Source organism: Lissotriton vulgaris, chromosome 7 (assembly GCF_964263255.1).
Source record: "Lissotriton vulgaris chromosome 7, aLisVul1.2, whole genome shotgun sequence".
NCBI classification, from domain to species: Eukaryota; Metazoa; Chordata; class Amphibia; order Caudata; family Salamandridae; genus Lissotriton; species Lissotriton vulgaris.
Window position 1 is genome coordinate 1,111,976,726 of NC_141695.1, and position 12,522 is coordinate 1,111,989,247.

A 12,522-nucleotide genomic window follows, 5' to 3' on the forward strand; every position below is an offset into this window, starting at 1 on the left:
AGGGCACCACTCCAATCACAAACAATCAGTTCAAATTTCTCAGAGTCCAAATCCAAATTTAGAAGTCTCAATAATTTCTCAGTTCATTTTTTATTATTTTCTTATACTCAAAAGAGCCATCAGCCGGTACTGGGTCATTGTCGAGGGCTGTTGAGACCGTAGTGGGGGTGAGCTAGTGTTGCCATTGCAGAAGTGAGAGGCTTGACTGGGAGCCTCAGGCATAAGGTTGCTGCGGTCTGGGAGGGGTAGGGGGTAGTGGTCACTCTATCTAGAGAGCAATTTCTCGCAGTCTTGTGCCATGGGGTGGCGGTGCAGGTCTCTGGCCTCCATGGCTTCTTCCTAGATTCCCATATTTTATTCATTTCTGGTCATTGAGTGGTAGTCCTACAGTTATTATGGAAAGGGGCGACCACTCGGTCCCCCCGCACGTATGGCAGAGTACCTCGATCCCCCCGGGAAGCCATCTTGGGCGGGAAGCGTGTCTCGGCTGGTATGCCCGAAGCGGCGTGGCCGGGGCGCGCTTTTTCCCGCCCTAGAGTGGGCTGGCCTAGACACTGACGCGGCTGGCCACGCCCTCGGGGCAGGCAGGGGCGGGTTTACGCCCGCCCTGAAGACGGATAAAAGGGGACGCAAGACCAGAAGGCATCCTCTTGTTCCTGTGCTCTGAAGCTGCACCTCCTCGCTGCACGTGAGCTCGAGACGGAACGAAGAGCCAATTTTGAGCGTTTTAATCTTTCTTTTGGTCTTACAGATACTCTGTCGGAGAAATGCCCAAGAAAGGCGGAAAGAGAATGACGACCGAACAGATGCTTCGGGTCCTCATGAAGGAGATGACCGAGCTGAAGAAGCGGGTGGCGGAGAGAGAGGGGGAAGGGGGGTCGGAACGTCCTTCGGCTGGAGCAGCCCCAGGAGGGAGAGCCAAGAGGCCAAGGAGGGGACCGGCTGGGGGAGACGTCCCGGTTCCCCGTACCCCGCTCGAAGCGCCAGCCCCAGTACCCGTGGAGGGGAATCCGATTCCCGTGGTGGTCACCCCGGTGTCCAATGAAGATATGCCGCCCGAGCTGGCAGCACAACTTACAGCGTGGTTGGGCGAAAGTAGCGAGGGCGCCACGGCTGTCGACGCGCAGGCGCTGATGAGGCAATTGCGCGAGAAACGGGATGCAGCCAAGGTGTCCGCGCCGGCTGCAGTAGGTGACAAGCCACAAGGGACGATTACGACCGCAGAGGCAGCGTCCGGTGCAGGTAAGCGGCCATTGCCGATTGCGAGGGATGAGTCAGCACCCTCTCGTAGAGAAAGGTTGGGTCAACATGTGCCTTTGGCAATTAAAGAGAAGATTTGGGCAGGGGAATATGTGAACATCTTCTCGTTGCTTGTTGATCATTATGAGGTGGAGCATGTTAAGGGCCAGAAAGACCTCATGCATCCGAGTGTTTGGCGCGCAAAAATGGCCGCCTTTAAAGTGAATGAGAATATTGGCAATTGGGGCAATGCATGGGGGATTTTTACGTCGATCTTGGCAGAACGTAGGCCCGAGTTGCTTCCCGAGTTGCCGACCTATCAGTCGCGAATTATGGGGTACTCGACATCACACCAGGGTAACCATTGGTTCTGCTACGATAATCTTTTTAGAAAGGCTAAAGAGCATAATAAAAGCTTAACCTGGGATTGTTACGATTCTTTGACATGGGATAAAATGAAGGAGACAGGTATGTTGAAAATGCCATTGGTAGGGAGTAATGTTGGCGAATCCTCCCGCCAATATGCGGGGACGCCCTTTCGATCAGGTACGGGTACCGACGATTACTCGAGACCTGCCAGCAATACAGGGAAAAGGGGGTTCTGCTGGAATTTCAACAGAGGTAAATGTACTAGGCCCCAGGGATCGTGTAAGTTTAAACACGAATGTAGTGGGTGCGGGTCGTCCCATCCTGAGTCCACGTGCAGAGCCAAAACGGGTGATAACGGCGGTAGAGGAGGCGCCAAACAGGTCTAACATAGTCCGAGGGGCGCCTTTACCTACCCCGATTGATACCTTGGCGATGATTCCCTGGCTCAGTGAATACCCGGATCGTACTTCTGCTGGGGTGCTGCGGAACGAGTTCTCGTATGGTTTCCGCATCCCAGTAGGGGACTTTCAGGGTGTGGAGAAGTGTAAAAATCAACTTTCGGTCCTGCAGCATACGACCGTGGTACAGGATAAGATCCGGAAAGAGGTTAGTCGAGGTCGGGTTGCCGGCCCGTTTAGTGTACCCCCGGTGCAGAATTTTGTTTGTTCTCCTTTAGGGGTGGTCCCCAAGAAGGACCCGGGTGAGTTCCGACTGATTCATAATTTATCAGCTCCACGTCGTCTTTCTGTAAACGATGCAATAGACCCAGAAGTGTGTTCGGTGCGGTACGCATCCTTCGATGAGGCCGTAGCCATTTTGAATCGCCTGGGGCCCGGGGCGCTGATGGCGAAGTCAGATATCGAGTCAGCGTTCCGATTGCTCCCGGTACACCCAGACGACCAGCGTCTCCTAGGTTTCATGTTTCAGGGCCATTATTACATGGATAGGTGTATGCCGATGGGGTGCTCTATATCTTGTGCCTATTTCGAGAAATTCAGTAGTTTTCTACAATGGGTCTTCACAAAGAGGACGGGTTTCCAACATGTAATGCATTACCTTGATGATTTTCTGTTCCTTGGGGCAGCCGGGGATCTCGAGTGTGGCCAGGCCTTGGCCGAATTTTGTGTGTTAATGAAGCAGTTTGGTGTGCCATTGGCACCAGGTAAGACGGTGGGTCCTGCGACTTGCCTCGAGTTTCTGGGGATCGAGTTAGACTCCAGTGAGGGTTGTTTTCGTTTACCAGCTGACAAAGTGGGGAGGTTCAGGGCAGCCCTGCAGATGTGTATAAATGGATCTAAGGTTACGCTGCATCAATTACAGCAGTTGGTGGGACAGTTGAATTTTGCCCTGAGGGTTATACCGATGGCCCGCCCCTTCTCCCGTTCTATTGCCCAAGCTATGGTCGGCCTAAAGGAGGGTCATCATCGCACGAGACTATCGGCTGAGGTCCGCCAGGACATGCGCATTTGGTTAGCATTTCTGGCGGATTTTAATGGTCGAGTTGTCTGGAACAAACCGGCCGTGTCCTCTGAAGAGCTGGGGCTATGGACAGATTCGGCGGGTAGCATAGGTTTTGGTGCCATCTTCGGCACAAAATGGTCGGCACAAAGATGGCCGGCATGGTGGCATGACAATGGACTGACAAGTAATATTGCTTTCCTGGAACTTTTCCCCATTTTGGTGGCCCTGAGAACCTGGCCCGAAGGGTTCAAAGATCACTCTGTGGTATTTTGGTCTGACAATATGACCGTGGTCGAGTGCATCAATAGCCAGGCAGCACGATGTAAACTGATTTTACGATTGCTCAAAGAAATTGTTTTACTGTGTATGCAACTGAATGTGCTATTCAGAGCAAAACATGTCCCGGGGGTGATGAATCAGGCGGCTGATGCACTGTCTCGTTTTCGTATGCAGGCTTTCTCGGGTTTCCTTCCCACAGCGGACCCAGAGCCGGCACCCTTTCCCGAAGCTCTCTGGTCTCTCGGTGCCCCGAACTTCGTCACCTCGTGGGAGAGAGCCTAGCACCAAGGACAAGGAAGGCATATGAAGGGGCGTTTCGGTCCTATGTAGCCTTTTTGGGGACTGATAGAGAGGGGCTTTGGGGCCACGAGGAATGGGTAGTGAATTTTCTGATGTCCTTACGTAGGGCTGGGAAATCGGTGGCTACGGCCCAGAGGCATCGTGCTGCCATTTCCTTTGTTGCCAGGGCTCATGGTATCCAGGACCCGACAGCGTCTTTCGTTGTACAGAAAGCGCTGCGTGGGTGGCAACGCCTTGAGGGTCGCAGAGTAGATGAGAGGCGCCCGATAGGTTTGGATAGGTTGGCCCAGTTGTTGGCCACACTCCCTGCCACATGTTCATCTCAGTTTGAGACGGTGTTGTTCCGAGCCGCTTTTACGCTGGCATTTCATGGGGCGATGCGGGTAAGCGAACTGGTGGCAAGGAACAAACGGGATGTGACAGGGGGTTTGTGCCAGGAACACGTTCAGATCAGAGGAGAGATAATGACTGTCTCCTTTGTCAGGTCCAAGACCGATCAAGACGGGATGGGTGACTGCGTAATCATACGCAGGATTCCCGGGTCCTCCATGTGTCCGGTAAAGTGTTTAGAAGACTACCTAGCACGAAGGGTGGCATCATGGGGGGGGACCTTGTTGAGACACGCGGACGCCACCCCACTGACGAAATTTCAGTTTCAGCGGGTGCTTGCGATGTCAATTGCCGCTGCGGGCTTGAACCCGGGCGAGTTTGGGACCCATTCCTTTCGGATAGGGGCTGCTACGGAAGCTGCAGCTAGGGGTCTTAATGTTGAACAAGTGAAACGAGTGGGGCGTTGGTCCTCTAAGTGTTATAAGAGGTATGTGCGGTTGCACATGTTGTGAAGCTGTAATGATGTACTCACGCTTCTTCTCTTTGTTTGGTTTTCAGTTGCGCAAGCCTACGAGGCGGGGCGGACTATGCAGTCGACCCAACACCGGGCCAGCGGTCAGACATCACCGGCTGTGAAAAAGGAGGTGTGGGTCGTGGGCCACTCATACGTGAGGCGTGCCGCGGACGTATTCAAAGCAGGTGACATGATTCACGTAGCTGGGGAATACGGGTACAGTGTCTCCTTCTACGGAAGAGGCGGTCTCTGTATTGACCAGTTTCAAGCATTTTTCGAGGGTTTGTTAGGGCGGACGAGGTCACCGCCGTCTATAGTCATAGTACATCTAGGGGGCAATGATTTGGTCACCACCGGTAGACGACTTCTCCTGGAGGCAATGCTTTCCACTGTAAGTTGGTTGGCGAGGAGAGTTCCGGGGTGCACAATTGCATGGTCCCATATGATCCCACGAAAGGTGTGGCGAGGGGCTATTTCTGTTCCTGCTTTGAATCACTCTGTGAGAAAGATTAATAACAAAGTGAGTAGGTTGTTCCGTTCCAGGACATTGCATTCTATTTCGCATGGCTGTATTAATGATGACAGTATGTATTTGGGGGATGGTGTGCATTTGTCTCGGGTGGGGAATGAGTTACTCATAGGAGACTTCTTAGCATGGTTAAAAACGTTAGAACATGACCTTTAGGTAGGAGCTTTGTGGGGGGTCCGGATAGCCGGTCAACTATCCGGCCTGTGGCGGTAAGGTCATGATCGGTGAGCACTAATTGGAAGATCCCTATGAGTGGGCGTCACCCAACACGGATGGGAGCGCTCGGGAGAGGTGGCCATAGGCCCCTCAATGGGGAGGCGGTCCCTTCTAAGGATGGGTCGCCGAAAGAAAAGGAAAGGCGGTCAAGGCCCCTTCCTGTGTAGGAGGGGTTACAGCCCCCTCCTGGGGAATTTCCCGGGGCCAGTGACGTCTGCGACGGCAGATGTGGTAAGTTGTGCGGGGTTTGGGGGGGGGTCTACGCTACCTTCTAGATACCTCACACGAGTCCTCGAACGACCTTTAAGTGGCGTCGAGTTTTATTGGTGCCCCCGTCAAGTCAAAGGGAAATTGGTAGTTGCACTTGAGGTACGCCTCAGTGCTGTCGCCCCTCACCAGTGGGGGGGGGTATTTCTGGTTAGGGATCTTGACACCGGTTACGACCTTGCCGTTGGCCCTTAAACGTTAGGATGTACAATTTCATAATTTCAAGTAAATGTTTGTAGGATGTTAGTTCGGCTAGGAGAACCTCTGTATTAGAGAATCTGTTAAGGTTAGCCAAACATCGCAATGTGGTAATGAAATTGTACATTAATATGAAACTGTTTAATGTTTTAATTTTGTTTTAATAAATACGGCCGGGAGGGTCCCTCCCTCTTCCAAAAACTTCAAGAACTGTTTCCGGTTTCCCTCCTTTGGGGATTGTGTTGAGAGGGGGTGGCGGGTATCTCAGCCATATGGAAAGGGGCGACCACTCGGTCCCCCCGCACGTATGACAGAGTACCTCGATCCCCCCGGGAAGCCATCTTGGGCGGGAAGCGTGTCTCGGCTGGTATGCCCGAAGCGGCGTGGCCGGGGCGCGCTTTTTCCCGCCCTAGAGTGGGCTGGCCTAGACACTGACGCGGCTGGCCACGCCCTCGGGGCAGGCAGGGGCGGGTTTACGCCCGCCCTGAAGACGGATAAAAGGGGACGCAAGACCAGAAGGCATCCTCTTGTTCCTGTGCTCTGAAGCTGCACCTCCTCGCTGCACGTGAGCTCGAGACGGAACGAAGAGCCAATTTTGACCCACCCACCAGCCCCTGATGACAGCCAGTTGTCTTGAATAAAAGTTAATGAATAATTCTAATTTCGTTTACAGGTCGTGGTATTATCGTGTTGATTTTGAGTGTGTAATAAAGAATGGTCTATTTCATTTATGTCTTGTGATTAAAGAAATTCGTTTATCTTCTTTTAATATGGTCGTAATGCCAAGGTATTTTTAGTTTGATAGGATTAGTTAGCATTGTCGTATTTATTTTGGTCGAGGCGGTAAGGTCATGATCGGTGAGCACTAATTGGAAGATCCCTATGAGTGGGCGTCACCCAACACGGATGGGAGCGCTCGGGAGAGGTGGCCATAGGCCCCTCAATGGGGAGGCGGTCCCTTCTAAGGATGGGTCGCCGAAAGAAAAGGAAAGGCGGTCAAGGCCCCTTCCTGTGTAGGAGGGGTTACAGCCCCCTCCTGGGGAATTTCCCGGGGCCAGTGACGTCTGCGACGGCAGATGTGGTAAGTTGTGCGGGGTTTGGGGGGGGGTCTACGCTACCTTCTAGATACCTCACACGAGTCCTCGAACGACCTTTAAGTGGCGTTGAGTTTTATTGGTGCCCCCGTCAAGTCAAAGGGAAATTGGTAGTTGCACTTGAGGTACGCCTCAGTGCTGTCGCCCCTCACCAGTGGGGGGGGGGTATTTCTGGTTAGGGATCTTGACACCGGTTACGACCTTGCCGTTGGCCCTTAAACGTTAGGATGTACAATTTCATAATTTCAAGTAAATGTTTGTAGGATGTTAGTTCGGCTAGGAGAACCTCTGTATTAGAGAATCTGTTAAGGTTAGCCAAACATCGCAATGTGGTAATGAAATTGTACATTAATATGAAACTGTTTAATGTTTTAATTTTGTTTTAATAAATACGGCCGGGAGGGTCACTCCCTCCCTCTTCCAAAAACTTCAAGAACTGTTTCCGGTTTCCCTCCTTTGGGGATTGTGTTGAGAGGGGGTGGCGGGTATCTCAGCCATATACGTTAGGTATAATGTCAGCTTTCCATAGAAATATGTAGAAAATAACTTCTGTAATATACTCACTCATCTTTTTAGAAAATACCAAAATTCCAACCAATTAGGTACAAGCATAATGAACTTCTCTGCCCCAGAGGTTACCATACCTTTTCTACTGTGTAACATGCATTCGAAAGTGTCTTTCAGAGCTGAGCTCAGAGTACTTTGTTCTCATTTCAACCAGTCTGATAAATTATTGACATGTTCTATGCACTTCATACAGATGTGCAGGCTGGTAGGGTGACTGCTTCAGTTTTGTGTCCTAGTATATTTTCAAACTTTTCCACAAAATGGCAGAATCAAAGAATGCATCATTCCGACGTTGTGCTTCAAGTGGCAAAGCAGACTTGCTCACATATCAACATTTTGACTAAATTTACTGTCCCAATTCAAGAGATTAAAGGCAGTCTTGTAAAATGGGTTGACAAGAAAGTCGCCTGCTGATGTGGCTGCAAAAGAAGCTACAGAGCAATTATCTTCAAGTAAAGAACCTTCCACTGAGAACATAGTTCTTGTCAGATGGTTGGAACAGCATTTCTTCAACACCAGGGGTGGTTACATGGAACATAGTTTTGCTCTGAGGTGAAACACTACATCTTTACATAACCCCACATCAGAGACAGAGCGGTGGCTTCATATAAGCCTCATTTTTCTGAGAGCAGTCAGAAGGGAACGGCAGTTGTTTCTCCCCTGTTTAAACAATGCTTCAGTTCTTGTATGGCCGAAAAAGGAGCGACCAAGTTCCTTGGACTTTCAGAGAAATCAAAATAGCTTTGGATCTAGGCCTGGGTCCATCAGCCACAGCATTTCAGCGGAACACTTGCCATGAGTAGACCGTTCATGAGATGGGTGAACTTAGTAGGATGGCAGATGTCATCCATGAGCTCATGTTAAACAAAGAACTGGCAGAATGGATCTTCTATCCAACTGCATATATTTCTTTCATTCGACAAGTTTTCAGGAAGATCAGGAGGGAAGCCTGCAAGTTTGAGTCTCTCTGCTCAATGAGTACGTCGCCAGTAGTGGGTCGCAAACCTCCTCCTCCTTCTTTCAGAAGACCCTTGTATTCAACTAGGTGATCAACGTGATCTATTTAGAGAGAAGGTCCAGAATTCTTCCTCACAATTCAGGCTCTCTCCATTTACCTGCATAGCTCTTTAACAATTGAAGTTCTTTCAGCTAGGCACCCCTTGTAATTGTCTAGCCATAATGCATCAGGCTAGATTGCCATAAACTCTTAAAACTATCAGGCTAAGTGTGAGAGGTTTTGTGTGTGGCCCCACTCCAAAGGTTTCCATCCTGTAACTTCAGACCCACATTAGGTGCTCAAGTGCCTTTTAGAATTAGCTTGGTCTGATCTCAAGCACACATCGTCCCTGCCCATAGGCTCAGCAGTCACTTTTAAGGCTCCTCGATTGATTATACTTCCTGGCACTATTTGGTCTAGGCCTTTGGGTCCCCCCTCCAAATGTGTTTCACTTATAAGAGAACACCAACCACTTTTTTTCAGTAAGCACCAACTGCGTCGCTATTTTTACTGAGTTTTTCATTTGTATTTTATTTTTGAGTAAAATACTATTCTATTCCAATTTTATGAATACATTATTTATTTGAGACCACAGTCTTGCAGAATAAAATATATGCCCCAGGTCCCTATTGATTTCTGTGTTTCCTTTGTACACCTTATACTAATCCTTCTGAGCCCAGCATTTTATATCTATGCATTTTTAATTTAATGAGTAGTAAGTGTTTGATCTGACTGCACTTGCACTGGAGTGCTCATGTACTATAATTTTCTAACTATTCGGATGCTGGCTGGTGCGACTGAGGGTTTTCTAGTTTTCCTGAAAGATGCTATGTATTTCTGATTAGGAGTGAATTATCTCTCCTTTTTTGCTATTGCCCTTACCTGCATTAAAGCTAACGGCTTTATGCTGAAAGCTGAATGCTGATTTGACACCCTACCCAACCGATCGCTGTTTGCAGTTGCTATTGCTACTGCATGATTAATCTTTATGGGAAGTTCAGCTGATATTGATTATTCAAATTTTGAACTTCATGGATTCTCTCACTCTTGCCTCTCGAATATGAATTATTGATGGGTTTCTGCAACTAGTATAAGGATTCTTTCATTTATGGAACAAACTATATTGCATTATTTGTTATGACTTGTTCTAACCATATTTTTATGATCATTTCTGTTATTCTACTGATGCATTTGACTAATTGAATAAAAGAATAAAAAGAAAAACGTACTAAACCTGTGTAATAAAAATAAAACCCTGAAAACATATCAAAATACTCATTAATCGTTAAATTTAGAAATAATATTGGGATTAAAAACGTTTCAAATTATAACTCTTGATCTCCACATATATGTATATGGCCGGCCAAGGTGTGTCACAGGGGCTGGAAGTCCTCACACGGAGAGCGGGGATCATTGAGTGAGTTAAAGATGCTAAACCATTTACATTTCAATTGATTCCTGCACTAGCAAGTGAATAAAACCCCATACTTATCCAAAAGAAAATACAGAATAATAAGACATACCGTCATTTAAAAAAGAATTCCCTTGTGTTCATTCAATTTGTATCTCTCTGTGCTTAGTGGCCTTACCCTGGAAACCAGTCATGCTACTGGTGTAAAAATGTAGGTCAGAAGCAAAGGAAAAAAATATTTCTGGGGTAGAACTGCATGGCTCAATTCAAATTAGCTTTACGGATGATATGTGTTTCACAATGATGAACTTTTCTTGGGTTCTTGCGTTCCAGATGGAGTTGAAAGATGTTGATAGGAAAATAGCTCAACAGGCAGCTAAACTACAAGGTGTAGATTTAAACCGGACAGTGCAGATGGTAAATCAAGAGAAACAGGAGAAGCAGCATACCTTGGATACAGGTAAGGCTTTTGAGGTCACATCTGCTGTGCTCTCTGAAGAACAGTTTAATAAACTGGAAATTGATCCAGGTTTGAATAATTCAGAATGTCTAGGTCTCAAAAATGATCTAGAACTTGGAATAAAGTTTGGCTAGGCAATGTTTCATTAATCTGTTTTGGTTTTAATTTGGATCCATATAATATATTTTGTGAATCTGATTTTACTTTCTAAATGTACATTTTGAAGTGGAAAACTCGCATGGCCTGCATTTGGCAGCTTTGTCTGTCTAACCTAGTACAGTCTGCCCTCTGATAAACTTCCTAGTCAATTCAATTTCAAAATGCTTTATTCGGTTTGTACAAGTACAACCATATAGCAACACATAAATACAGTTTCAGATTCATATTTATGTGAATTAAATAATAAAACATTTAAAATAACAACAATATCCATACCACACTTTTTTGGTTCAATTGTAGTACAACGGTATCACATTAGGGAGCTGAGTTAGGATTAGTTACTCTATATATTCCAGCAGCAAATATTATACAGTTGGTAAATGTAAAAGAAATGCAGATGTAAAGTACAAAAATTCAAAGGACCTATTATATACATAAAGTGCTATTGCTATTAACATGTCAATAACTATAAATATAAAGTGCAAAGGATTATTTTGTCAATATAGTCATTATAGCAGCAATTTTGTTTGCAATAGATATCTGTGCAAAAACGCTTGTGCAAAAACTCTAGTGCAAAAAGGCAAATTCCACTTTAAAATGTAACATTTAAATTTAATCACTCTAGCAACAATTATTATACAATAGGTAAGTACAAAAAAAGAGTGCAGATGCAAAGTGCTAAAATTTGGAAGACCTACTGTGTACAAAGTGCTATTGGCATATCAAATAAATATAAAGTGCAGTAGAATATTTTATCACTATAGACGTTATAGCAGCAGTTAGTTTGCAACAGGGATATGTGCAAAAACGCTAGTGCAAAAACGCTAGTGAAAAAGACCAAATACTTCTTGAAATATAACGGACAGGAGGATATACGGGGGTAGGAAAAAAGTCATATTATTATAGATTTTCTTTGCCACATACATTTTAGGATATAAGTGGCCACACAATAACACACATCCGGGGAACCCAAATAAAACATCAGTTGCATTGCGGCTCTTGTATTGCACATGTTATAATTTAAAAATAATTGTTTCAAGTAAAACTTCCTAAAACCAGTATAAAAATTACAAAAGAGTAGAAAATGGCAGGTGCTCTGTTTGGATTTCCCATCGCATGGGCACAGGCATGTTCCAGGTTTTTTTACAGTGGGAAATGCTACTAGATGGTGAACTATTCCCAGCCTAAAACGGGCTAGAACAAAGCGATGGGAATTGATACTGACAAATGTGAGATAGGGGGGAAAACCTACGCTAAGATTGTATTCCATGTATAATTTGAACGTACTTTGTGTGGCATACTTCGCCACTCTAATCCCTTTTACGTGGTCCAGATAAATGGATTTGAGATCGCGCTTTGTTAAAATTGATTCTGTTAATAAGTCTTTAAAAATATCCTGGCCAAAAAGGATCTTATACCAAGATTGAATATGTTTTAGCTAGGGGATTTTCGAGTGACAATCTAGTTTAATACAATCCATAATTACTTCCTGGGTAAACCTGGTTTCTTCTTTGGCCCATATGGACCGCCACAGGGACAGGGGGCGCAATGCAATCAAATCTATAACATGATTTATGCCTAACTCTCTATGTGTGATCTCATTTGAAGCCGAAGCAGGGAGGCATAATAGTCGTTTTAGGTACTTGTTTTCCTCCTGCTGGATAGACAGGGCAATCTGGCGGTTGTATCCCCATATCCCTGCTCCATATAGAGCAGAGGACATACACCTGGAATTGTAAATGGAGATCATCTCTCGGATTCTACGACCCCCTAATTTTGAGGCAAATCTGAAAATACAGTTTACATTTCTGGTCATTTTTAAATCAACATTAGATTGTTCATTTACCCATCTCCCATCTCCGGAGAATATGATACCTAGGTAACAGAAATATTGCACAGCCTCGAGTTTATCCCCATCTAAAAAAAATGTTTTATTTTTCTTCGTTTTCTTCCCACAAGTCATAGTCATTGTTTTCCCCTTGTTAATTTTAAGCATCCTACCATGAATAAAAATATAAAATTTGTCGATTAGCTTTTGTAACCCATTCGCGGTCCTAGAAATCAGGACCGCGTCGTCCGCGTATAAAAGGATGGGTATTTGCTTTCCATTAATAATAGGGGCATCAGCGTGG

At 46.2% G+C, this 12,522-nt stretch overlaps 1 protein-coding gene across 1 annotated transcript in view; it reads left to right on the forward strand.

Moving 5' to 3' along the window:
- RAD50 (RAD50 double strand break repair protein) overlaps window positions 1-12,522 on the forward strand; it is a 441,934-nt gene that overhangs the window by 257,461 nt on the left and 171,951 nt on the right. The window contains exon 16 of the mRNA XM_086931566.1: window positions 10,105-10,231. Coding sequence (XP_086787692.1) covers window positions 10,105-10,231 — 127 coding nt within the window. The remainder of the gene's footprint in view (window positions 1-10,104; window positions 10,232-12,522) is intronic.